Source organism: Thamnophis elegans, chromosome 12, assembly GCF_009769535.1.
Source record: "Thamnophis elegans isolate rThaEle1 chromosome 12, rThaEle1.pri, whole genome shotgun sequence".
NCBI classification, from domain to species: domain Eukaryota; kingdom Metazoa; phylum Chordata; class Lepidosauria; order Squamata; family Colubridae; genus Thamnophis; species Thamnophis elegans.
In genome coordinates this window covers 20,649,891-20,677,364 of record NC_045552.1, presented here as the reverse complement: position 1 = coordinate 20,677,364, position 27,474 = coordinate 20,649,891, and the positions used below count along the sequence as shown (strand labels likewise).

The following is a 27,474-nucleotide window of genomic DNA, read 5'->3' as shown; positions in this document are numbered from 1 at the left end:
AGAAAGAAAAAGTTTTTTTTTAATGTAGGGTGATATGATTAAAAGCTAGAGTAAGAGATAGAAAAAAGGAAAGATTAAATGCACTGCATTTTTATTTGATAAAATGAAAGAAAATAATGAGAAATAGGTGGAATAATTGAATAATGATAGACTGTAACCTAGTATAGTGTATTGTTATGGGAACTCCACAAGCTGATTGAATGTAATAATAAGGTTTAATGTGATGAGTTTTGCTTGTATTGAGATGCACACATTGACATTTTGATAAAAAATTAAAAACTTGGAGGGAAAAGGCAATCTTTGGTCTTTGCATCTGTTTAATCTGATTAGTTCTGTTTGTATTGGGATGCACGGCAGCCAGGAGCCACGCTGTTCACGCATTGATTTGACATGTTTATTTTAAAAAATTAAAAACTTGGGAGGGAAAAGGCAATCTTTGCTCTTTGCATCTGTTGACCAAGCCATACCTCCCATCCGGCACACCCCCAGACCAACCTGCCCTTTTGCAGAGGCGAAGATATCCGGGGCGGGGAGTGGCGGCTTCCGGATCCAATCGGGAGGCTTGTTTTGCTTGGGCAGAGCCAGAAACCGCTGCCTCTTTTCTCCCCTTGGGTTGCAAAAGCAGCAGCAGCAGCTGGAAAGCGGAAGCAGGTGAGTGCTAGGGGTTTTTTTTAGACGACCGGAGTGAAGACTTGATGTTCTTCAGTTGGGCAGAGTGGGTGGAGGGGTGGATTATGTGCTGATCTAGCAGCCCCACAGCCAGGAAGTGCATCTATTTAGGTTGCTGCATTTATTTAGGTTGCTGCATTTATTTAGGATTGGACCCAGCCGTTGACCTGCGAACCGGCAGAGGTAGAAAGTAACAGAGTTGGAAGGGACCTTGGAGGTCATCTAGTCCAACCCCCTGCTCACGCAGGAGACCTGTACTAGGGATTCAACCGCCGTGCTGTAAACACAGATCCCCCGCCCCTCGGCTGATGCGGTAGGAAAAGTCCTCGGGATAACGCAGAGGGAAATCCTCGTAGGAAACTTGACCGGCCGGTCCCTGATTCCCTTCGGCTTTGGCTTTGAAGTTTTCCTAAAAGGACGCCACAGCCTTGGCGTGCCAGGTGGGTTGCGAAAGGAGCACCCCGGACGTGGGATTCAGGTGAGGCAAGCGCGTTTGTAAATGAAGAAAGGTTTGTTGTTGTTTATACCTGCACGGGAACTTCAAAAGGACCTCGAATTAAAGGGATTGCAGGGACGACAAAAGGGAGGGTTGCGTTTTTATATATAAACTACAAAAGGACCAACCAAAAGTTGGAAAGAGAAAAGAGGGGTAGAGGAGGAAAAATAAAAATTGTGGGTGCCCAAGAAGGGAAATCAGATAGTATACCTTTTATTGTTATTGTACATCATGTATACAGCTAAATTGGTTAACAGATTAACAGAGTTGGAAGGGACCTTATAGGTCATCTAGTCCACTGCCATCACTCCCGCAGCAGACCCTACATCATTTCTGACAGATGGCAGTCCAGTCTCTTCTTGGGAGGGATGAAGCTCCCACAACTTTTGAAGGCAACTTCTGTTCCATTGGTTGATTGTTCTCACTGTCAGAAAGTTCCTCCTTATTTCCAGGCTGAATCTCTCCTCAATCAGTTTCTATCCATTATTCCTTGTTTGTCCTTCAGGTGCTTTGGAGGATAGCTTGAGCCCCTCCTCTCTGTGGCAGCCCCTCAAATATTGGAAGACTGCTATCATGTCTCCCCTGGTCCTTTTCTTCCCTAGACTAGCCATGCCCAGCTCCTGCAAACGTTCTTTGTTCTTCCTATGTTTTAGTCTCCAGTCTCCTAATCATCTTTGTTATTTGGTTTAGTGATTTGTTTTAACCCTGATTCTTAGAATGGAAAAGCTGAGAAGAAGGGAGGTTGGGTGGAGTTTCTTAAATTCGATGCATTGTGATTTTGTAAATTCTAAAACTGCAGTTTTCAAACATTTTGGTCTCTCCCCCCCACACACACACTTTACGGTCTAAAAATGATTGAGGAACCTAAAGAGATTGTGTGGGTTTTATCTGTTCATGTGTGATGTGTTAGAATTTAAACCTGAAAAATGTTAAGATGTTTGTTTATTCACAGACAACCCCCCCCCCCCAGGAATGGGAACTGCAGAGTTGAAAGTTAGGTACTGTAGTAATATAGAATTGGCAGAGGTGGCAAAACTGATAACTTTGACAACTTTGATTAAAGAAAAGATTTGTGACTGATTTTATTTTTACTTGGAAACCGCTTACAGGACTTTTGAGAGAAAGGGAAAGAAATGAAATGTTATTTTGGAGTGTGATGGTTAGTATTATAGCCATTTGTCTGAAATGGTATAGGGTCTCCAGCTTGAGCAACGGGTTGGACTAGAAGACCTCCAAAGGTCCCTTCTAACTCTGTTATTGTATTAATTATATGGGGTTATAGAAATAATGTAGACAAATAATCAGAGTAAGAGTTTGAGGTATATAACTATATCTCAAAGAAAGTCAGAAATCATCCTATTTCTATTTTTCTTTCTTTTTGGAACTTTGTCTTTTTCTCTTGGTCTTTTATTTGTTAATAAATTTTAGAAATAAGTAAACATACAGGTATCCTAATTTATGATTGTAATAGAGTCTGGAATTTCCACCGTAAGTCATAACGGACGTAAGTCAAGGCACCTACATGACTGGATGGGATTTTATGACTTTTTTGCTGTGGTCATTAAATAAGTGTCGTTAAGTGAACAATAACAATAACCACTATCTGAATCTAACTCTGATGTTAAGCAAATCAATGTATTCTTACCGGTTATTTTTGCTGGAAATCATTCAAAAATTGGTAAAATTTGGACCATGAAATGTTACTAACTTAAGAACCACAGTGATTCATTTAACAAGTGTGGCAAAAACGGCCACAACATGGGGCAAATTTCACTTAACAAATGACTCACTTAGCAACAGAAATTAGAGTCTCAATTGTGATCATAAGTCAAGGATTATCTGTATGCTGCTGCCTAAGCACCTCCAGAGAAGAAAAACACACCTGTTCTTACCAAATTATGTTTACTCTTAAGATGTTTGTCTCCAAAACCTGTTTCCCTACTGTTTTTGTCTCCTGACCCTGGGACTGTCCTCTGGAGCAAAACAAACAAATCTCTGTTTTTAGCATGACCACTCTGTGGAAGTTTCGAGATAGCGATGCAATCTTCTCAACCATCTCCTCTTCTGGTTTAACCAGTGCGTTCTAGACAAGGTAGATGCCAAGAACAGAAACTGGAAGTTTCTGACTCCAATCACTGTACAGATGGATAAGATTCAGCCACTCTAGAGACCCCGGTTTACCCATAGGATTTCAAGTCCTTAGGATTTGATCTGTGCTGGTTATACTAAAATCCTAATGCTTCTTTTATGATCCTGGGTTAGTTGGCTGGCTTAAATTCTTGCCCTTTCAAAGGGAAATTGAGGTGGAAACTGAATTGGGTGGTGTAGGAAGATAGCACCCATCCCTCTCCTAGAAAAATGAAATATTTTAGGAAATTTTAAAAGGGCACAATATTTCCCATGAACGGAAGGTAGAAACTCCCCCTCCCCCATCTTAAGGCCTGGGCCAGTCTATTCTACATAACAAAGATCTACCTCCTTCAGGCAGAGCCATACTAGGAATCTCAAAGCCCTTTCATTGCATCATCACCCAGCAAGAGTCAACCAAGCCTGGGACTCAGGACAGCCTACAGAGATGCCCCTGCATGGCCCCATGGGAGTCTGACAACCTATCAGAATACAAGCTCAAATTCAAAGCCCAACAGAGAGTATAACTCTCTATCTATATCTCTCTCTCACCCATGTGCCCTTTTCCCCCCAGGACCAAAAAACCCCATGTGGTCCTGTCCACCATTAAAACCATCTTTTCAAGCAGCCACCATGTTTCCAGTGACTTTCTCCCCACTTGGAACTGAACCCAGATGGACATTATTTTTCCAACAGTGGCTTCAAGAGAAGGAAAAAAATAAATAACATGTTTTCCACATTTTTTCTCCCCTGGTTCTTTGAGAGAAGATCTCTCTTTCTCCGCACTTAATTTGTCCTGGCCTTCTTCTCTCGAAGCATGCCTGTGGTGAGCAATACAGATATTCCTTGACTTATGACCATTGGTTAAACCAGGGGGTCCCCAACTCCTGGTCTGTGGACTGGCACTGAGCCGCAGCATGCCAGAAACTGGGCCGCACAAACAAGTGAAGCCCCCATTCAGCATGTTCTGACAGGTTCTGGACAACTGGTAGTGGAAATTTTGAGTAGTTCAGAGAACTGGCAAATATCACCTCTGGCTGGCCCCAGAGTGGGGAGGGAATGGAGATTTTGCAGTATCCTTCCCCCAGGAGTGGGGAGGGAATGGAGATTTTGCAGTATCCTTCCCCGGGAGTGTGGAGGGAATGGAGATTTTGCAGTATCCTTCCCCAGGAGTTGGGAGGGAAGGGAGATTTTGCAGTATCCTTCCCCAGGAGTGCGGAGGGAATGGAGATTTTGCAGTATCCTTCCCCTGGAGGAGGAGGGAATGGAGATTTTGCAATATCCTTCCCCCTGGAGTCCGGAGGGAATGGAGATTTTGCAGTATCCTTCCCCAGAAGTTGGGAGGGAATGGAGATTTTGCAGTATCCTTCCCCTGGAGGAGGAGGGAATGGAGATTTTGCAATATCCTTCCCTCTGGAGTGCGGAGGGAATGGAGATTTTGCAGTATCCTTCCCCAGGAGTGGGGAGGGAATGGAGATTTTGCAATATGCTTCCCTCAGGAGTGTAATGGGAATGGGGATTTTGCAGTATCCTTCCCCTGCCACGCCCACCAAGCCACGCCCACAGAACTGGTAGTAAAAAAATTGAATTTCACCACTGCACAGGAGGAGGTATCACGTGAATCCATGCCCCCTCCCATCTGTGGAAAAACCTATTTCTAGAGAAACAGTCCCTGGTGCCCAAAAGATCGGGGGACCCTGGGTTAAATGATGGTTCAAAGTTACAAGACTGCTAGAAAATGTGATTTACAACCAGTCCTCAAAGTTACAACAACCCACAGAGTCACATAGTTGACACTTGACAACCAACTCACATTTATGAGAGTTGCCATGTCTTACGATCCGGTGATGGTAATTTGTGATCTTCCCGGCCAGTTTTTGATAAAGTCGGTCGATGGAGAAGGGAATGTTACAAATGGTGATCGTGTGAGGACTTGCTTAGGGGCAGGATGATTTGCTTAATGACCAGGACAAAAAAGTTTTTAAAATCAGGTGCAGTCGAGGTGATGTCTCATTTAATGACCATACTGCTTAACAGTGACTTTTCTGATCCAAATTATAGTCATAAATTGAGGACCACCTATAATGAAAGTTGCAGTTCAGCAATATTTGTATTTTATTTTATTTTTTATTTTATTTTTATTTTTTAATTTTTTTAATTTTTAATTTTTTTATTTTTTTATTTTGTTTTATTCTTTGTTTTATTTTTTATTTTATTGTTATTTTATTAAATTTATTGGCCACCTATCTTGTTGTTGGTTGTGAAGTCGTGTCTGACCCATCACAACCTCATGGACAATGTTCCTCCAGGCCTTCCTGTCCTCTACCATCCTCCGGAATCCATTTAATCTCACGCCTACTGCTTCAGTGACTCCATCCAGCCACCTCATTCTCTGTCCTTCCCTTCTTCCTTTGCCCTCCATCTTTCCTAGCATCAGGCTCTTCTCCAAGGAGTCCTTCCTTCTCCTCTTCAGGATCTCCACCTATCTTACCACAGAGTAACTCAGGACAGCCTTACAGAGACAATTAGAGACAAGCGTAGCCTTTGAAAGAGGATGTTTAATAGGAGTGTACACAGTGCTGCTTTGATCTAGTGGGATTACAAGGTAGCAACAGAAGCTCCAGGGAAGGACCAAACACCTGTTTATCTTGCAGTCCACACCTGTTGCATTGCTAAAATTGAGAAAGAGCTGTGGTGAAAGATAAAGAGAAGACACAACTTCCCTCTGGCATCCATGGCTGCTAAAAGTATATTTTCATTTAAACATATGTGTGAGTGAGATAGGGCCCGGGGGGGGGGGGGGAGACAGCAAAGAGATGATGCCTAGGGAATGGTCAGATATGAGGCAGCATGGGACAGGGCTACATAATGAACAGAGCAAGTGGCGCAGAAGAGACCTTCCCTAGTTTCTCACGCTATAAAGGCGACAACAAGATACAGATAGTCAATCCTCAAGTTACAACTGTTTGTTTAGTGATTATTCAAAGTTACAACAGCACTGAAAAAAGTGACCGGCCATAAATTGTTTCGACTTCAGTCCTCAAAACGATGCCATAGGACACTGCACACCAAAACAGCTAGACACAAGGACAGTTTTTCCCCGAATGCCATCACTCTGCTAAACAAATAATCCCTTCACCACTGTCAAATTATCTACTAAGACTATATTACTATTATTCTTCTCTTTCTTCCTAGTGCCTATCTATTCCCACTTATGACTATAACCATGTTGCTTGTATCTTTAAAATTTATATTGTTTTGTTTCCTAGTATAATTTGATAGCTTATTAATAACCTTGACTATCAATAAGTGTTTTGCCTTATTATTTTTGTTTTCATATTTTTTTCAAAGGTTTTATTTCTTTTAAAACACAAATAATTCATCATTCGTCAATCATTAAAACATTGAAGTACAATTTTTTTTGTCTTTGTGCCCCTCCCTCCCTCCACTCCCCCTACCCCCCTCCTTCCCCCCCTCCCCGGCTTCCCAGAACCCGTACACGGTATGGATTTTTAACAAACACAGTCTAAAATCTATTGAAAAAAAGAAAAAGAAATAAAGAAATTAATGACATTCTACATTGAGCTTAGCTTCTTCTTGCTGAACTAATTTTAAACAATTTAAATCATTTCTGATCTTAAGCATAGGCTAACTGGAATTTCTTGGTCCCGTATTTATTTTGTATATAGTCAATCCATTTTTTCCAGTCTCATTTATATCTCTCATTTGAGTGATCTTTAAGATATGGCGATATTTTAGCCATCTCGGCTAAGTTTGTGACTTTCAATGTCCATTCTTGGATTGTAGGCAAGTCTTCCTTCTTCCAGTATTGCGCCACCAACAGTCTTGCTGCCGTTATTAAGTGCAGAATCAAGTTAGTCTCTACCACTGTAAAATCCGTACATATACCTAGTAAAAATAACTGAGGAGTAAACTTTATCCTTCTTTTAAAGATATTTTGCATAACCCACCATATTTTTATCCAGAATGCCTTAACCTTTCTTATTATTTTTGATGAATGTATTTTTATTCTCCTTATGAACACTGAGAGCATATGCAAAGACAAATTCCTTGTGTATCAAATCACACTTGGCCAATAAAGAATTCTGTTCTATTCTTTTCTATTCTATTCTATTATTCTACTCCAACTATGGCGAACCTTTTTTGGCTCGCGTGCCATAAGGGGGGGAACGCAGGGGGGTCATGCGTTGGCGTGCCACACCCATAATGCAATTCGCGACCCCCCAGGAGGATTAAAAAGAACCCTGTAGGGTGGTTTTTAGTCCTCCAGAGGTTTCAGGGAAGCCTCCTGAAGGTCCCTGAAGCCTCTGGAGGGCTTAAACAGACCCTACGAGCAAACCGGAAGTCCGTTCCTGAACTTCTTGTTTGCCATTAGGGCCGTTTTTTTGCACTCCGGAGGCTTCAGGGAAGCTCCTGAAGCCTCCAGAGGGCCTCCAGGGTGGGAAGGCTCTTTTCGCCCTCCCCAGGCTTCTATAAAGCCTCTGGAGCCTGGGGAAGACGAAAAATAGCTTTAAAAAAGGCTGAACTCAGCTGGCCAGCACGTGCATGTGCACTGGCCAGCTGACAGGGCAATGCCTCGCGTGCCCTGACAAATGGCTCCGTGTGCCACCTGTGGCAGGCATGCCATAGGTTTGCCATCCCGGTTCTATTCTATTATTATTCTGTTCTATTCTACAATCTATTTTTTCTATTCTATTCTATTCTCTCCCTCTCTATCCCCCTCCCTTCCTCTATCCCTCCCTCCAGTATACGTCCTCTGGTTTCTCCTCTTCTGTTTAACTTTACTCAGGAGAGCAGTAAACAATCAATCTGCTTTCTATGCTCATTCAGATTACGGCTATACTCCAGAGGAGGCAGATGGGGAAGGAACTGGGGAGACCGTCTGGCCACCTCCTGGATTTAAAGTGGTGCTGAGCTTAAACACTGGAAATGTACAGATAACCTAAAATGGAGAAAGCAAACAGCCCCAGCTTGCAACTAGAACAGCTGGTGACCCAGCCAGTCCCTCTGACAGCCCACGAGGATGCCTTCTCTTACAAGGTAATGTCTTTCATCCTAAAGTTTTAATTTCCGAGATTCGCCAGAGTGCTCCGAGGTAGCACAAAATGAGGAAAATGTTTTAATAATATATATTTTTAATATTTATTAAATTTATGGGCTACCCATCTTACCATAGGTTAACTCTGGGCGGGTTTATTATATTTTTTTTTTAAAAAAAACTAAAACTGTATGAATAAAGTGCTCCAAAAATATAAAGGGTAGCTCAGAAACATGGACTTGGGGACCAGTGGCTGGAGAAAGGACTATGATTATGAAACAGGTGACCATATAAATACATAAACACAGTCTTGCATGTCTCACTTAAGAACTGCAGTGATTCTTTTTGACAACCAGGGCAAAAGAGGTTGTAAATTTGAGTACACAACTCTCTGCATTCAGAAGTGGCTCAAGCAGTCACTCCCCTATTTACTGCAGCGTAAGAAGGGGAGGTACCGTTCAAACAGATGTGGTTATTATAGCCAAGCTCAATAAAATATAATTCTGATTTTCCTGTAGAATTGCTTTTCTGAGCTGCCTTTCTGATAATGTTATAACATTGCCAAATAACCTCCCATAACGTTTTGGAAGGTCAGAAAGCAAGTGAGACGTGCCTGATTTTACGACTTTTTATGCCCCAGGTGTTAAGAGAATCACTAGTACGGTTGTTAAGTGAATCACACGGTTGTTAAGCACATCCACTTCTCCCATTGATTTTGCTTGTTGGAAGAAAAGCTGGAAAGGTTGCAAATGGTGATCACACAATCCTGAGACCCAGCAACTGTCAGAAATACATGCTGGCTGTCAAGTATCCAAACTTTTGATCATTTGACTGTGGTGGCATTGCAACAATCAGACCAGTCATAAATCATTCCTGAATGGTTGTAAGTCAAGGATGACCTGTCCAGGGGTGCTTTCGGCCTTAAAATTCTTGCACGAATGAGTTTGGAATTGCAATGGACCAGATTCCTCTTCATACAGGGACCTTTGTAGTGTTCAACTTGGGGATGAATTCGGTTCAGGCCCATTCAATGTATCTTTTGAGAGCATCAGTTTGGAGATAGCAGACATGGATTTTATATTTGCCTGGACAAATATATGCTCCTTGCAAAGTGTTCTGACCGAGGCTTCCCAAGAGCATAAAGCAAACTCCTTGCCCTGACAAAAAACCCTTTTATTAATTTACTGTGAATTCTGCTCGCTCACATCCAGCAAAGTCTTTCGAGGGAGGATTGACAGTCACAGATCTTGTGTGGCTTGGAGAGCTGACAGGATGATATCTGCAAAACCTGGCAAGGAGCCTTTGAGAGTCACGAACCAATTAAGTGAACTAATTGTCTCCTGCAAACTCCACTCCCCTATTGCTCCTCTTTTATTCCCCCTGGGAGGGGCCACTCATCGTCCACCTGTGGCTTCACTCCAAAGCCAACCCCTGTTCTTTAGCTCTTCCACTTGTCCAGCAACTCTGTGCATGCGCACACTGGGAACAGGCTCCAGCTGTTCATCTGCCTCACTGATGTCTGACTGAAGGCAGCTGATAACTGGCATACGGCTCTGGCCTCCTCTCTGCCTCTGACACAGAGCCCTCATCAGAGCCTTCCCCAGAGTCCAGGACTGGCCCATGTTCCTCCCTAACCTCCTCACTGTCCAAATCTGCTGCCAGCTCCGCTGACTGCTGGCGAAACACAACACAGGGCTTTTATCTGAATATCATAAGTCTGAGGGCTGGTGATAAGTCCCTTCTTTCAATGCCATTATAATGTGCGATCCATTGCTAAATGAAAGGTTGTAAGTCAAGGACTACCTCTAGGTCCGTCTTGCATTCACAAAATAAGCCGCAAAGATTAATACCTGTGCTTTTTCCTTTTTCCTTTGCAGGAAAATCTGATTGGTGCCTTGCTGGCTATTTTTGGGCACCTGACGATCAGCATTGCTCTCAACCTCCAGGTGAGCTGAGAGAAGGGGAAAAAAGGATTCCAGAGCCAGAGAAACCCCAACAATGCAGCCGCGCGAGCGATCGTGGGTGCACCTCGATTCACCCACGTAACACCTATCCTCCGCGAGCTGCACTGGCTGCCTGTTGATCTCTGGGTGCGCTTCAAGGTGCTACTTGTCACCTACAAAGCCCTTCATGGTATTGGATCTGGGTACTTGAGAGACCGCCTACTGCCAATCACCTCCACTAGACCGATAAGATCGCATAGATTAGGCCTCCTCCGAATTCCATCAGCCAGCCAGTGTAGACTGGCAACTACTCGGAGGAGAGCCTTCTCGGTGGCTGCTCCGACCCTCTGGAACGAACTCCCCATGGAGATCCGGACCCTCACCACCCTCCAGACCTTCCGCGTCGCACTTAAAATCTGGCTATCCCGGCTGGCCTGGGGTTAAAGATTCTAACCCCTACTCGAATTGTATGACTGTTGTAAATTGTTTGTCCTTCCCCCACCCCTTTTGAACTGTGAGCCACCCTGAGTCCCCCCAGGGAAAAGGGCGGCATACAAATAAAGTGAACTGAACTGAACTGAACAAATATTTTCATTCTCCTTCCTCTTCCTTTTAGAAATACAGTCATATCCGGTTGGTGAGTTGCAAAGAGACAAAGGCTTATTTTAGGACCAAGACATGGTGGTGCGGTTTGTTCCTTCTCTGCCTGGGAGAATTGGGGGTCTTCTCCGCCTATGCTTTTGCACCCGTGTCTCTGATTGTGCCTCTGGGGGCCGTCTCTGTCATAGGTAAGTCCCTCAATACATGTCAGCACTTCATGGCAGAGCAGGCTAGGAAACCAAGGACATCAGTGCTGATAGGACTTTCATTTTATTTGCTTATTCGGTTAATTCAATTTACCGTATTTTTCAGAGTGGAAGACGCACCTTTTTCCCTCAAAAAAGAGGGTGAAAATCTGGGTGCATCTTATATACTGAATACAGAATTTCTTACCTCCCGAAACCTCACCCCTTTTGCAAAAATGGCTGTGCATAGCCTTTAGGAGGCTTCCAGAGTGCTCCTGGGGGCTGGGGAACGGCACAAATGAGCGATAAACGGGCTGATTTTTGCTCGTTTTCCCCCTCCCAGCCCCAGTGACCACTCTATAAGCAGCCTAAAGGCTATGCATGCCTTTTTTTTGGACAAAAAACAGGCCCGTTTTCACAAAAAATGGGCTGTTTTTGGGAGGTCTGCAGAGTGCAAAAACTTTTTTTTAAATTTGCCTCTTCAAAATCTTGGTGCATCTTATATTCTGAAAAATATGGTATCTAGCCACCCATTTAGCATTTATGACTCTTAAGTGACTGACAATTAAAACAAATAATAAATACAGGTAGTCCTTGACTTACGACCACAGTTAAGCCCAAATTTTTTGTGGCTAAATGAAACATTTGTTAAGTGAATTTTGCCCCATTTTACAACCTTTCTTGCTGTGTCAGTCGTTAAGTTAGTCACACGGTTGTTAAGTGAATCTGGATTCCCCATAGACTTTGCTTGTCAGAAGGTGGCAAAAGGGGATCGCGTAAGCCTAAGCTACTGCAACCGTCAAAAATATGAGTCAGTTGCCAAGCATCTGAATTTTGATCACGTGACTATTGGGCTGCTGCAGCAGTCTCAAGTGTGAAAAAAAGGTCGTAAATCCCTTTTTTTAGTGCCATTGTGACTTTGAATGGTCACTAAATGAACGGTGGTAAGAGGAGGACTACCTGTGATTACAAATGAGCAATTAAAATTAAAACCATTAAAAAAAACCAATTGAAACAATTAAAACTTGAGGGAAGAGGACAAGGTGTACAATAACTAGCAGTTCAGCCAAATTTAATTACAAAGTTATAGTCACACGTGTCTTGGAAGGCTGAATGTGCCTTTCCCTTCCTTTCCTTTATCTTCAGGAGAACTAGGGAGGGCTTGTCTGAGATATTTACCTCAAGTTACAATTCTGGCTCTAGATTATAGACTACACCAGTCCTCAGACTTATGAGTGTTGTGGCCCGCCAGCAGAGCTGGCAGCAGATTCGGACAGTGAGGAGGTTGGGGAGGCACATGGGCCAGTCCTGGAGTCTGGGGAAGGCTCTGACGAGGGCTCTATCAGAGGCAGAGAGGGGGACAGAGCCATATGACAGTTATCAGCTGCCTTCAGAGTCAGACATCAGTGAGGCAGAAGAACAGCTGGAGCCTGTTCCCAGTGTGCGCATGTGCAGAGTTGCCAGACGAAGGGAACAGCTAGGGCTAGTTAATTGTCATAATGGCATTGAAAGAAGGAACTTATCACCAGTCCTCATACTTATGATATTCAGATAAAAGCCCTGTGTTGTGGCCCGCCAGCAGAGCTGGTAGCAGATTTGGGCAGTGAGGAGGTTGGGGAAGAACATGGCCAGTTGTGGAGTCTGGGGAAATCTCTGATGTGGGCTCTGTGTCGGAGGCAGAGAGGGGGCCAGAGCCGTATGCCAGTTATCAGCTGCCTTCTGCCTTCAGAGTCAGACATCAATGAGGCAGATGAACAGCTGGAGCCTGTTCCCAGTGTGCGCATGCGCAGAGTTGCCAGACGAAGGGAACAGCTAAGGCTGGTTGATTGTCTCTTTTGCATAGTCTATAGATGTTGTTAAGGTCTATGTGTCTGTTGATGGCTGATTTGTCAGAGTGCCAAGCTTCTAGAAATTCCCTGGGATTTTTGGACTTGGCCTGGTCTATGATTGTCACATTTTCTCAATTGAAACTATGGTTAAATCTGTCTATAATATGTTGTGAAATTAAACAGCAGACCTTACTAACCCTCATCATGTTACCTAGTTAGGATAATGAAACATCTGCAAGAAAACAAGCAAGCTCAGAGAGCATCAAAGACCCCTCATTTCAGCCCTGAGCTACAAATATTCTCCTTTATTGAAATTTCTAATATCAGAAATATCTCAAAAACTGAAATAGTTGACAATCCATATAAAATTGCCTCCTATGTAACCAAGGTTAGGGGGCATGTAGCAAATCTTCAAGATCCTAGCAAGATCCATAGTCTTACATCCTCCCAGATCCAGATAGCTTTGATATTTAAGCCAGATGTTCTCCAATTATGCTGATTTATTCAAAAATAAAAGGGGAGTGGAATCCTTATATTCAATCAAACATTTCCACAAGTGAAAATACCTGCTTACCCCAGCTTAAACTGTCTCTAGCATTGGCAAAGCTCATTGCTTGTATTTTCTCATTCAGCAAGTGCAATCATTGGAGTCATATTCATCCGGGAAAAATGGAAACCTAAAGACTTCATGAGTAAGTGGCTGGATGCATTTTTCAGAACTGCCCGTCTTCAGCACATCCATCTCCCCCCCTCCCCCCCCTCTCTCTTAAAATTGCAATTATTATTATTTGTAGCTTTTTTGTACCTGCTAATTTGTTAGGACCGGCTTGGAGGGAGCTGGCTACTTTTTCATTATTTCAGAAAGGTGGGTTGAAGGGTTAATTGCAGAGGTGGTATTCAGTTTGGACCGGTTCGCCAGTAGTGGAAACCGTCCCGGCTCTATGTTGTCCTATTTTGGCATGTTTCCAAGCCACGTGCATGTATGCAAGCCACGCACGTCATCAAAGCGTATGCGCCGAAGGCTGAGTGCATGCATGGTGTGCTTGATCACATTTGCGAACCGTTAGGGAAAGTAAGTAAATATAACCCCTGCTTATTTGGTTTCTCATCTTGGATGTCCAGAAGAAAAGTGGATAGGACTGTCCCTGTTAATTTACATCCAGATCCCTGGGTTGCATTCCTTCTTCCTTTTTCCTTTTCGTTTCTGTTTTTGCTAATTGCTTTAATTATAACACACAGGTAGCCCTCAAGTTACAACCATTTGCTTAGTGACTGATTGTAGTTACAGCAACACTGAAAACAGTGACATAGTACAGTTTTTTGAACTTAACGATCGTTGCATGGTCACTCGATCAAAATTCAGCCACGTTGCATTGCCCCGGGACGATCCCGTTTTGCGACCTTCTGATAAGCAAATTCAACGAGGAAGCTAACAACTGTTTTACTACTGTATTTTTCGGCGTATAAGATGCACCAGAGTATAAGATGCATCTTAGTTTTTGGGGAGGAAAATTTGCAGGGGGGGGGGGAATTCCACCTACCAGGTATTCATCTGGCTAGCGCCCTTAGCCTGTTCAGCTTCAGCACATACGTTTGCTGGTTTTGAGCGTGCATGCAGGCACTTTTTATCTCCTGGTTGGGGATAAAAAACAGCTTCAAAAGCACAGCTGATCGTAGGAGGGGGCAGCAATGAGAAAAGCAGGCAAAGCACAGAAGATCCCTTCACTCATTATAGCCTCATTAGGGCTGAAAAAAAGCTTCAAGAAAGCTACATTCGGGGTGTAAGACGCACCCAAATTTTCAGCCTCTTTTGGGGGAGGAGGGAAATGCATTGTATACTACAAAAATACAGTAACCACTGAAGTGAGTCACTTAACAGCTGTGGCAAGAAAGGTTGTTAAATGGGGTAAAACTCAATAACTGTGTTGCTCAGCAATGGAAATGTAAGGCAAAAAGTGGTCATAGGTTGAGGGCTACCTGTCCCTCTTCTTACATGGTGTTAATTTTAAGATATTTCCCTGTCCTGTGTCTGTCATTTCTAAGTCTCTTTATTTGTCAGGAAAAAATAGGATGCCCACTTTAAATCAGCCAGCTCCTGCTTAGCTCTACCTGCCGTGCAAGTGTATTCCCAGCATGGAGTTGTATTCCAAGCAGTGGTTTAATTCAATTTTTTTTACTACTGGTTCTGTGGGCATGGCTTGGTGGGCATAGCAGGGGAAGGATACTGCAAAATCTCCATTCCCTCCTCCTCCAGGGGAAGGATACTGCAAAATCTCCATTTCCACCACACTCCAGGGGAAGGATACTGCAAAATCTCCATTCCCTCCCCACTCCTGGGGGAAGGATACTGCAAAATCTCCATTCCCTCCCCACTCCTGGGGGAAAGATACTGCAAAATCTCCATTCCCTCTCCACTCCTGGGGGAAGGATACTGCAAAATCCCCATTCCCTCCTCCTCCAGGGGAATAATACTGCAAAATCCCCATTCCCTTCCCACTCCAGGGGAAGGATACTGCAAAATCTCCATTCCCTCCTCCTCCAGGGGAAGGATACTGCAAAATCTCCATTCCCTCCTCCTCCAGGGGAAGGATACTGCAAAATCTCCATTCCCTCGTCCTCCAGGGGAATAATACTGCAAAATCCCCATTCCCTTCCCACTCCAGGGGAAGGATACTGCAAAATCTCCATTCCCTCCCCACTCCTGGGGGAAGGATACTGCAAAATCTCCATTCCCTCCCCACTCCTGGGGGAAAGATACTGCAAAATCTCCATTCCCTCCTCCTCCAGGGGAAGGATACTGCAAAATCCCCATTCCCACCCAACTCTGGGGCCAGCCAAAAGTGGCATTTGCCAGTTATCTGAACTACTCAAAATTTCCACTACCCGTTCTCCAAACCACTCAAAATGTCTGCTACCAGTTCTCCAGAACCTATCAGAACCTGCTGAATTTCACCCCTGATTCCAAGCCATCTAAAAGGGTACCCGGTGCTACCTTCTCCGTCTCATTTTTGTAAATATGCATGTGTATAACTCAGAGAGCTGCTGTAGGCCTCCAAACTAATGCACTAACACAGCTTTTCCTGTCTTCATCCTGCCAAAGGGCGTTATGTTTTGTCCTTCATAGGCTGCGCCTTAGCCATTGTTGGGACGTACCTGCTAATCACTTTTGGGCCGAACAATCACGAAGTCATGACAGGGGAGAACATCAGAAAGCACTTGGTCAGCTGGCCATTCCTTCTGTACATGGTAAAGTGATGCATTTAATCAAGTCTAATCTGTGATCTTCCTCTTTAGCTTCATTTCATTTAGAGGCCTAAGCCAATAAGCGATTTTTTCTGCTTACTCTGTGGTTATTTTATGTTGCTTCCTTGATCTAGATCGGGCTTTCTCAAATCTTGACAACTTGAAGAGGCGTGGGCTTTTGATTCTCAGACTTGCTCGCTGCCTGGGGAATTTGGGAGCAGGCTTCCACACATCTTACAGTTGTCAAGCTTGAAAAATGCTGATCTAATGCTTTACTTTTAACTGGTTTGTTGAGTGGGTCATGAAAGCTGAGTTCATAGAATAGGGATAGGGATAGGATAGAATAGGATAGAATTCTTTTTAGCCAAGTGTGATTGGACACACAAGGAATTTGTCTTTGGTGCATATGTCTCAGTGTACATAAAAAGAAAAGATATATTTGTCAAGAATCATAAGGTACAACACTTAGTACAAATAAGCAATCAAATCATGCTTGGAAACAATAAATTGTAATATATCAAGTTGATCCATAAAGCACGGATGGGCAGTCTCAGAGCTGTATGCAGTCTGGTGCTGGCAAAAAACCAGGTTTCTTATCTTCAGAAAGATAAATTCTGAAACAGGATGATTGTCATTAAAAATAATCAAGAATCTGCCCCAATTCTTTAAGGAAACAAACAACCTTCCCCAAAATGCTCCAGGTTTCTTATGAGTGTTTCTTAGGCATCAAAGAGTTGACTGCCCCCTTGCCATAAGCCATGATTTGCAAATCACAATGATGTATTAATACATTGCATTAAGTCAAACCAATTAGGAAACATCATGATTTAACAGTGGTACGATTCAAATTTTTTTACTACCAGTTCTGTGGGCATGGCAGGGGAAGAATACTGCAAAATCTCCATTCCCTCCCCACTCTCAAAATTTTTGCTACAGGTTCTCTAGAACCTGTCAGAACTGGCTGAATACCACCTCTCAATCCCTAGATGTCCTTACTAGATAACCCTGACCGGCCCAAGGTTGACTCAGACTCCCATCCTTCTGCGGTTGGTAAAATGAGGACCCAGATCGTTGGGGGCAGTATGCTGACTCTGTAAACCGCTTACACAGGGCTGTAAAGCACTGTGAAGCGGTATATAAGTCTAAGTTCTATGGCTATTGCTATCCTTACTCCATATCCAGCCTAGATGGTTGTGTTTAAACATAAGCTCTTGGGTTATTTTACCGGTAGCGCTAATGCAGGGGTGTCAAACTCACGTCGTCACGGCGGCATCATGTGAATATCAGGACTTCCCCCCCCCCCCTTCACTAGACCGGGCATGGCCAGCACGTGATGCACCTGGCCCATGGACTGGAAGTTTGACAGCCCGGCTCTTGTGCGCTAAACAAGCCAAGTTGGCCAACTCATTGTAATAATCTAGGGTTTACAAACTACAGAGGATCAGGTCTTGTGTTATTGAGAGAAGCTGGTTTAGTGGGGAGGCTATTCACTTTCTGAGCAAAACAGCCAAAAATGAGGAAAAAAGAAGTTTAGCAAATAGGCGCAGCCCCAGAAGATTTTGCTGATTTATTTTTAAAATGTGTATGATCCTCCATTTTGTGTAAACAGTTTTAACCAAACCTCAATGTAATAAAACCTCCGTAAACAAAGTATATAATGCTAAAATAACAATTGCACAAGATGATAATGTAATTAAAATAATAATTACACACGGTTATAAGCATATACTTAAAATAATAATTGCTCAGGAGCTGAGGCACTGCCTAATAGCTTACAGGATTATGTTTGCTACAGGGTTCTGTTTGTTTGTTTGTGAGCAAGATGGTGAAAACAGCAATTCCTGCCCAGACATGCTCCCCACTTCCTCTGTTTCAGGGCAACAATCGCAGGTTCAAAGCAACTCTCGGCCATGAGAGCTCCCTGGGTGGCTCTGGGCCCATCCTTTCCCTTCAGCCCAGACTATTTCATTGTCCTGTTTTGGTGGGTGAAGGTTGACTCAGGGAGTGTTGTCTGTGTGGCCCTGAGTTCCCGCAGAAGAGGCAGGATCAGCTTTTAACAAATAGATTTAAAAAACCTGCATTCCACCTAAGCCAGTGGGGTCCAATCTTGGCAACTTTAAGACTTGTGAATGTCAACTCCCAGAATTCCTCAGCCAGCCATGCTTAGTGCAACTTGTGAAACCTAATCTTTGATTCAGTTCTCCTAAGGTGTTACAAGGGCGACATGGTGGTTCAATGTCTAAGACGCTGAGCATGTCGATCAGAAAGGTTGGCAGTTCGAATCCCTAGCACCACATAACAGAGTGAGCTCCCATTACCTGTCCCAACTTCTGCCAACCTAGCAGTTCAAAAGCATGTAAAAATGCAAGTAGAAAAATAGGAACCACCTTTGGTGGGAAGCAGTGGTGGGATTCAGCCAGTTCTCACCTATTTGGGAGAACCGATTGTTAATTTTCTAAGCAGTAGGGAGAACCGGTTGTTGGAAGAAATCTCCTTTTGTTCCCCACCACCACCACTTTACAGGGCTAATCCTGTAAGGAAGGCAGGAAGGAAACACTCTGGTGTTGTTTCTAGCCTCATCTTTATTGCCCTGCTTACAGAAACTGCCTCTCCAGTTAACCCTTAGTACATTGTAACATCTAAGGCCCATCGACATTGAGTTGGCCACGCCCACCCAGTCACATGACCGCCGAGCCACGCCTACCCAGGTGGTCATTAGGGCAGAGAACCGGTTGTTAAATTATTTGAATCCCACCACTGTTGGGAAGGTAACAGTGTTCTGTGTGCCTTCGGCGTTTTGTCATGCCGACCATAGGACCACAGAGACATCTTCAGATAGCGCTAGCTCTTCGGCTTTGAAACAGATGAGCACCGCCCCCTAGAGTCAGGAATGACTAGCACATATGTGCAAGGGAACCTTTATCTTTAAGCTGTTACATATAGTAGCTGTTCAAAGTTATGGCCTATTTGAAAAGGGGGACTTATGACCCAGATCTGAAGTCCTAATGGTCATTGGGGGAATTCCCCCTTCAGAGCTGGATCATAAGTCCTCTTTTTCAGGTAGGTTGTAACTTTGAACAGTCTCCACAGTCACGTGACTGCATTTTGGGCACTTGGCAACATGTACAGGTAGTCCTAGACTTACAACAGTTCATTTAGTGACCATTCAAAGTTACAACATCAGTGAAAAAAAGTGACTTATGACCTTTTTTTCGCACTTATCACCGTTGCAGCATCCCTATGGCCATGTGATAAAAATTCAGATGCTTGGCCACTGACTCATATTATGACGGTTGCATTGTCGGGGAGGGGGTCATGTCAACATCTTTAGTGACCTTTTAAGAAGCAGAGTCAACATGGAAGCCCGATTCACTTAACAACCGTGTTATTAACTTAGCAACTGTGGCAAGAAAGGTTGTAAAATGGAGCAAAATTCACTTAACAACTACCTCACTTAGCAACATAAATCTGGGGCTCAATTGTGGTCGTAAGTTGAGGACTACCTGTATTTACGGCATTTGCAGTGGCCTGTAGTCACATGAGCGCCTTTTGTCTGCAGTTTTGCTAAACACGGGCACTTCCACCCCATGGTGAACAATGGTTTACACTTAGGACCACCGTGTTCACTTAATGCCTGTCACAAAAATGTAAAGTCATTTTACCACCATTAGAACTTGTGACCCTAATAGGCATCTTCCAATATGGTTGTTGTCAGAGTTCCAAGTAACACCCGCAACGCAATAAGAATCCAAGGCTCAAAGTTCCTCAAAGTTCTATTTTATTAGAGATGTCATATTGGCACATCTGAGAAAACCCGAATTTGAAAGCTTCCAGGTTTTCCCCACCCAAAAGAAAGTCCAAGCCCTTGCCCAGCACCCACCTGTCCATCACATGCACCATCCCAATTGGAGATGCCTCCCAGTCACACCCCTCCAGGTACAGGACAAGATATCCTTGACTCTCTGAGAAAGGAATGTTATTTTGACTATATCTCTCCCCTACGCCATATAATCCCAGTTTCCCACAGCACTAAATGTGGCAGGCCTGAAAGTCCAAACTAAAAGATGGCTTCAAGGCCTGACAGTTGTAATTCGAGGACTCCGTGTCCTTGGAATGCAAACTCCAGCTCCCAGATTTCTGGGGAACTAAGGCAAGAGGGACCCCGCTCCTTCATTTCCAAAAGGGGGAGGTGTCTCTCTCTTCAGCCTGCAAGGGCAAGAAGGTGAGTGGGTGGGAAACCTGGAATTCCAGCCTTATTTCTAACCCAGTGTCATTTCTCTGTTCTCTCTCTTCAGCTGGTGGAGATCATTCTGTTCTGCCTGCTTTTATATTTCTACAAGGAGAGGAAAGCAAACTACGTGGTGGTGATTCTGCTTCTGGTAGCCCTCCTGGGTAAGTTTCTCCTCCTCTTCCTCTTTACGTGAGGTCGGTTTCACAAGTTGGATTGTTAAAACCTCAGCCTACGATTAGCAAAGAAGCAAGTCCGTGTTTGCGGTCTGGGCGTGAGGTTTAATCTCTGTTCAGCTTTCCCAAAGATGGTTCCTTCTTAGATCAGGACTCTCTCCAACCTTGGCAACGTTAAGCCTGGCGGACTTCAAATCCCAGAATTCTGGGAGTCGAAGTCCACCAGGCTTAACCTTGCCAAGGTTGGAGAGCCCTGTCCTACGTATTTTTAGAGTATAAGACGCACCTGAATATAAGACACACCAAGATTTTGAAGAGGCATATTAAAAAAAAAGTTTTTGCACTCTACAGATCTCTCCAAAACGGCCTGCTTTTTTGCACAAACTGGCTTGTTTTTTGTTAAAAAAAAGGGCATGCATAGCCTTTAGGAGGCTTATAGGGTATTCCAGGAGGCTGGGGATGGGCAGGGTCAAAACCGAGCAAAAAACAGCCCGTTGTTCACTCATTTTTGCCCTCCCCAGCCCGCAGGAGCACTCTGGAAGCCTCCTAAAGGCTATGCACGGCCATTTTTGCAAAGGGGCCAGGTTTTTGGGAGGCCAAAAATGCTGTATTCGGTGTATAAGATGCACCCAGATTTTCACCCTCTTTTTTGAGGGAAAAAGGTGCATCTTATACTCTGAAAAATACTATAGATGTTTTCTGATTTGCATTTTCCAGAAATCCTGATCCAAGCTCCCCCAGAGGAATCTCATTTAGGCACAGAAATTTTGACCTCCATTGTGGCCATAACTCAAGGACTACCTGTACTGGTTTTCGCTTGCCGTTCTTAGTCGTTGCTCTTGAGCAAAACGAGGGTTGTTAACCTTGGTGGGTTTTTTCCCCCAGGTTCCATGACTGTTGTTACCGTCAAAGCCGTGGCGGGCATGATAGCAGTTTCCATTCGGGGGAACATGCAGCTGGGTTACCCCATCTTCTACATCATGGTGGTGTGCATGGTGGCAACCACAGCCTTTCAGGCAGAGTAAGTGGAGCCCCAGCTTCCTCCCTCCCTTCCTTTCTCCCCAAATGTGTATTTTCTTCCCGCAGCTTGCCACCAAATGTCAAGGTAATTCAAATTTAATTAAAATGAATTATAGATCAAAAATAGAGCCTGTGTGGCAGGTAGTACTGGAAACAAGGTAATTGGATTCTTCGTGCTGTTTCTGACCCGGAGATGGGCCTTTTAGTAACAATTTGAATAATTTCCTGTTCTAAAGAGACTTGGGGGTGGGTGGGAGATTTGTCATTTGGGAACACTCAGCTAAATGCCAGCTTCCCGCACTCGTTACATCTTGCGTGGATTGCTGGAAGTGTGTTCAGAGAGATGAAGGTGCAGAGCATCCTTCCTTTTTATATATATAAGAAGAGACTTTTTTTTCAAGCAAAGTCAGTGGGGGACGCCCGATTCAATTAACAACCACAAGATTCTCAGTAATAGCCATAGTGATTTGGCAACACCAGCAGCACTGATGATGTTATATAGTTTGAGTAATGAAGCATCTACAAAAAAAATCCAAGTTCAGAGAGCACCAAGGACCCCTGGTTGTAAAACATTACTTAGACATTTTGGAATGAGCTGAAATTTTGCCCGGCAAATCTGCTTGTTTTGCCACTCAGATCAACAGCTGAATCTCAGACTGGTGATCCTGGTTTTGGTTCATGATTTGTAAGTTTGCCTTTTTTTGTGCTGAAACATCTTTGGCTTTTCCTGAAATGTTTTGTTATTTATTTATGGGCAGTGTTGTCTGATTTCCCCCCACCCTCCCACTGTATTTATTTTTCTCCTAGGTTTTTAACCCAGGCTTCCCACTTGTATGATGTATCCCAGATCACCAGTGTGGGTTATATCCTGTCTACTGTGATAGGAATTACAGCAGGTAAGTGTATATCGGTGCATTAAAATGATGAAAGGAGCTAAGGAGACAGTGATTGCCTAGGCCAAAAACTTTGGATATGCAATAGAAATAGATAGAGTAGGACAAGAAGCAATGGGTGGAAACTAACCAAGGAGCTAAGCAACTTAGAACTAAGGAGAAATTTCCTGACAGTTAGATCAATTAATGTGGGGAACAACTTGCCTCCAGAGATTGTGAATGCTCCAACACTGGAAGTTTTTAAGAAGATGTTGGATAACCATTTGTCTGAAGTGGTGTAGGGTTTCCTGCCTGAGCAGGGGAGTGGACTCGAAAACCTCCATGATCCCTTCCAATTCTGTTATTCTATTCTATTCTAGATAAGTGGCAGAAACTGTGGGATAGAAATGTTAAACTGACTTTGTCAACTGCATATAAAGAAAATTTGTAAAAAATGTTTTATAGATGGCACTTTGCACCAGCAAGATTGGCCAAAATGTATAAGAACAGATTTGCTAAATGTTGAAAATGTAATCAATCACCAGGCTCATACTATCACATGTGGTGGACTTGCCCAAAAGCCCAAAAAAATTGAAAGAAAATACCTACTTGGTTGGAAAAGATGATAAAGCAGCATATTGACTTGAAACCTGGGATATTTTTGTTGGGCATCCTAGCGGAAAAACATGACAAAAAGACTGTATCTGGTCTTACATATATTAACTGCAGCTAGAATTGTATTTGCGCAACAATGGGAAAATGATGAAATGCTGTCAGATGAGAGTGTAATTAAGAAAATATTAGAATGTGCAGAAATGGACAGATTAATGCTCATTATTAGGGATGAAGTAGAAACAGAATATTTCTTCATGTGGGAGGAAATGTTAATGTGGAGAGAATTTGATGATGAAGATGTTATGTACTATTGTAATTGTATTGATATATAGTTACATTATTAATAGTATTGTGATGAATATTATAACAAATACGTGGATTTTGATTGTTTAAAACCCAGATCTCAAACTGTTTGGTGGAAATGGAATATAAATAAAACAAATAAAACTTGGGGGAGGAAATGATGAAAGGAGCTGATCAGCAAATAACCTGAAATGGATTTTGCCTTCTTTCCCATCCCTGGGAGAGAATCCCCAACCTAATGCTTACCTTGAAATATATATTTTAATGCTTAAAAATGAAATCGCCTGCATCGATAACAAGATTCTGTGGCTCCCTTTAGAAACTGTTTTTCTATTTGAAAAGGCTTCCTTTTTTTTCAGGTGCAACTTTTTATTTGGACTTTATAGCAGAGGACGTTCTCCATATTTGTCTGTTTTGCTTGGGGTAAGTTTACAATACAGATCCAACTCGTTGGCTTTGGGTACCCTGTGTCTCTCGCATTTCCTTTTTCTCTGCTTGGCAGGTTTGTTCTTTTTAATGTACGATGGCTATTGGAGCATCTTCTACTTCAGAAGAAACGGGAAAGTGCCAAAACAGGAGTGTATGCATGCGCACAGGGGAGCAGCCAAAACTGGAAGAGCATGCGTGCTGGTCACCTGGTCTTTGGTTTCTGGTGCACATGCGCACGCGAAGACCAAGTGGTGTGCCGGAAAGCAGAAGCTCAGCTTCCCGGCGCACGCATGCGCGCCAGGGAGCTGCTCTTCTGGTTTCCAGCGCTTCCGCATGCACAAAGATCAGCTGGCTGGTGCACATGAATGCGCCAGAACCCAGAAGAGCGATGGGTGACAGGTGGCGTGCCCAGAGAGATGGCTCTGCGTGCCACTTCTGACATGCATGCCATAGATGTAGACTGATGTCTCACTTTCTGTGAGGTCAAATGTGTAGCTAAGACTTCTAGCTGTCAGCCACGTTTTCTCTTGCATATGTTTCAAACTTCTTTTATCTTGTTCTTTTAAAATCTCTTTCAGATGCCTCATTGCCTTTTTAGGTGTCTTTTTGATCACTAGAAACAAGAGGAAGTGCGTCTTTTTTGAGCCTTACATTTCCATGGACGCCATGCCAGGTAATCTTAAAATCTAGTACCTTTTTGATAAGCTGGTAAAAACTCACAAGCTTTTGGAAAAATTAGTCTATCCCAACACTTCACCCCACTTTATTATTTGGTTGTACCACTTGCTGTAGGTCGGGCACAAAATCGGGGCATTTAAGCAACATGGAAGACCCCGTATCTTGATCATGGTTATATTGAACGTGTAATGTCATGAATGTTCTTGACTTCTGTTTATGTTATTTCTAATGTTGATCGCTTGCCTGGTTTATTCTGTTTTTCTCCTATTTAACAGCTGCCCAGAGTCTCATGTATTGAGATGGGCAGCCTAGAAATGAGTGTATTAAATAAGTAATTTTTCAGAGTCCATTTTCATCCATTTTAGATTTAATTTTGGAGTACTGAGGGAGAAATTGAAGGGGCAGAAATTTCCTTTAGGTCTTGTAGAGGATTAAAACATTAAGTCACTCTTCAAGAACCTTGAAAAACCTCAAAGATTTAGACATGGTCCCCATTCAATGTGGAGATGATGATGATGATGATGATGATGATGATGATGATGATGATGATGATATAATGGTATTTATATCAATGGTATTTGTGACACATTTTTAAATGTTCAGTTGACTGAGTTTCACGTTTAATGAATAATAATTTAATTTTATTGATTGATTTATTATATTTGTTGACCATCTCACACACTATATCATGTAAATACCAGTTCAGTCCTAGAATTGCAAATGTGGCACTGAGGACCAAATGTAGAATTCCAACTTGAGAAAGGGGTCCATATCTTGGATATTTCAATAACAGTGTTCCTCGGTCACTTGAAGACATGCAGACTTCAACTCGCAGAATTCTGTGTCTTCAAATGTCCAAGGCTGAGAAACACCGTCCTAAGTAATCCAATCTTACTGCCATCCAATTTGATGCAACTCGGGTTCCCAGACTAGCAAAGTCTCAGAATGTAGGCTTTGGGATTAAAAATTTAGAACAGTGTTTCTCAATCTTGGTAGCTTTCAGATGGGTGGACTTCATCTCCCAGAATTCCCCAGTCAGCCCTCCTTTGAAGATGAAATTAAGAGTTTGGTTGGGTTAACAGAAGTGACAAGTTAAAAAGACAGTAATTGAATTTTTCTGTTTTCAAACCCCTACATTTCAAATCCCTCCACCTTTGTCCTCGACCTTCAGGCATGCAGAATCTGCACGACAACGGAACTGCAGTTCAACCTGAACTGAAGACTTCTTTTTCCTACGGTGCCCTGGAAAGCAATGATAGCATCTCCGAAATCTATACTCCTGCTACATTAACCATTGTCCAGGAAGAACATGCTTCTTGTCGGATCAAGTCACACAACAAAAGCGAGTGAATGCTCTTTGGAGAATTGCTGTAGGTGTGGTTATCTATTTATTACCCCTCCCTTTCTGTTATTTCACTCATTGAGCCCAGAAGACAGCTGAAGTAGGGATGAACTCACATAATAATTCTAAAAAACAAATACTGATTAAGGATCACGTACCTGCAGATACAAAAGTATTCCACCGTAAGCTGAATTGCATTGGAATCCGAACAGCTCCAACATTGAAAACACAGAAGGCATTTGAGTAGCAAAAATGGACTGTACGTAAGTGACTACAGACGCTCTGTTATAACAGAAGCAGAGGTTTTCTTGGGATAACCAGGGATTGTGTGTCTTTTAAAAACTGGAAGAATAGCATTCTCCAACAGATATGTATTAGGGCAGTGTTGGCGAACCTTTTTGGCACCGAGTGCTGAAATGAGAGTGCACGCATGCATGTCCCAGAAACTGGAAGAGCAGCCACCCAGTGCACATGCCCGTGCTTGGAAGATGATCTTCCAATTTTTGGTGCATGTATGCCACCTGGTCTTCCAGTTTTTGATGCGCATGCACACACGAGCTCTTCATGCACGTGGGAGCACCAGAAACTGGAAGAGCAGCTATCCTGTGTACATGTGCACGCCAGAAACCAGAATATTATCTTCCCGGCATGCACATGCCCACCAGGCAGCTGCTCTTCTGGTTTACGATGCTCCCATGTGCATGAAGACCAGCTGGCCAGCATGCTGGAACCCAGAAGAGCAACCGGCGAGAGCTCACATTCCCGGAGAGATGGCTCTGCGTGCCACTTCCGGCACACATGCCATAGTTTCGCCATCACAGTATTAGGAATTCCCCATACTGAAAACTAATTATTTCCCCTTCTTTTGTTGGCATGGCTAACCAGAGATGCATTGATACAGTTCACTAGTATGTCCTCTGTTCTACTTAGTATATCTTGTTCTCCCAAACCTGGGAATTGGGAGGCAGGATACAGGATAGTATTTTGTTCCCCTGGTCAAAGAGTTTCGTCAACAGGTTGACGTTTTTCCTCATGAAGACTACGCCATTGAAGGCATCTCACCAGCGAGAACTCGTACCTTTCAGATCAACACACCATGATTTAGTTAAGAGTCCAACGTTGTTCTGCAATCCCAGGTGTTGAGAATGTGAGGACACGTGTTTTGCTACTAACCCAAAGACCGCCATCTTGAAATCATAACATTTGTGCTTTTAATCATTGTCCCGGAAATGGAATTTTTGATTGTAATGTCCTTTGCGTTAGGCCGGGTCTTCCTATTTAGCGAGTTTGGGTAATACAGGATGAATTGCGTTTGTTTCATAGTAATGGTTGGAGACTGCAATTGAATGCTTTTTGTGTGGATTAAAAATACTTCCTTGCAAATAGAAAGAAAGACAGCTTCTGCAGATGTCATTGAGTTGTGACCAAAACCACCTTCCTTCTTTTCCTGTGTGTGATATTTATGTTTAAATGTGCAAGGATTATTTAAATGGAGGAGCACTTGAAAATATCCTGGTGCTTCAACTTTCAGTCTGCAATACTGCAACCTCTTTTTGCTATCTCTGGTGCCCGTAGGCATAGACATTGATTTCCTGCACATTTTTGTTTTTAATTTGTACTTTATCAGGGTTCTGCTGCTCCCCAGCAGATGACAACACTT

At 43.2% G+C, this 27,474-nt stretch overlaps 1 protein-coding gene across 6 annotated transcripts; it reads left to right on the top strand.

Annotated features, from left to right (window-relative positions):
* Positions 1-514: 514 nt before the first annotated feature.
* NIPAL3 (NIPA like domain containing 3) lies at positions 515-26,058 on the top strand. 6 transcript variants are annotated; one of them, XM_032227910.1, is made up of 13 exons: positions 515-651; positions 817-1,147; positions 8,144-8,353; positions 10,229-10,297; positions 10,911-11,082; positions 13,541-13,600; positions 16,033-16,154; positions 20,447-20,543; positions 21,441-21,576; positions 22,383-22,471; positions 23,725-23,788; positions 24,373-24,467; positions 25,644-26,058. In XM_032227910.1, the coding sequence occupies exons 3-13, from the start codon at positions 8,261-8,263 to the stop codon at positions 25,820-25,822; spliced, it is 1,176 nt and encodes a 391-aa protein (XP_032083801.1). In that variant the 5' UTR covers positions 515-651; positions 817-1,147; positions 8,144-8,260; the 3' UTR covers positions 25,823-26,058. The 6 variants fall into 6 exon arrangements, with proteins under 6 accessions (XP_032083801.1, XP_032083799.1, XP_032083796.1 ...); XM_032227908.1 differs by having other exon boundaries at positions 516-651; positions 817-1,109; positions 16,009-16,154; XM_032227905.1 differs by having other exon boundaries at positions 516-651; positions 16,009-16,154.
* Positions 26,059-27,474: the final 1,416 nt, after the last annotated feature.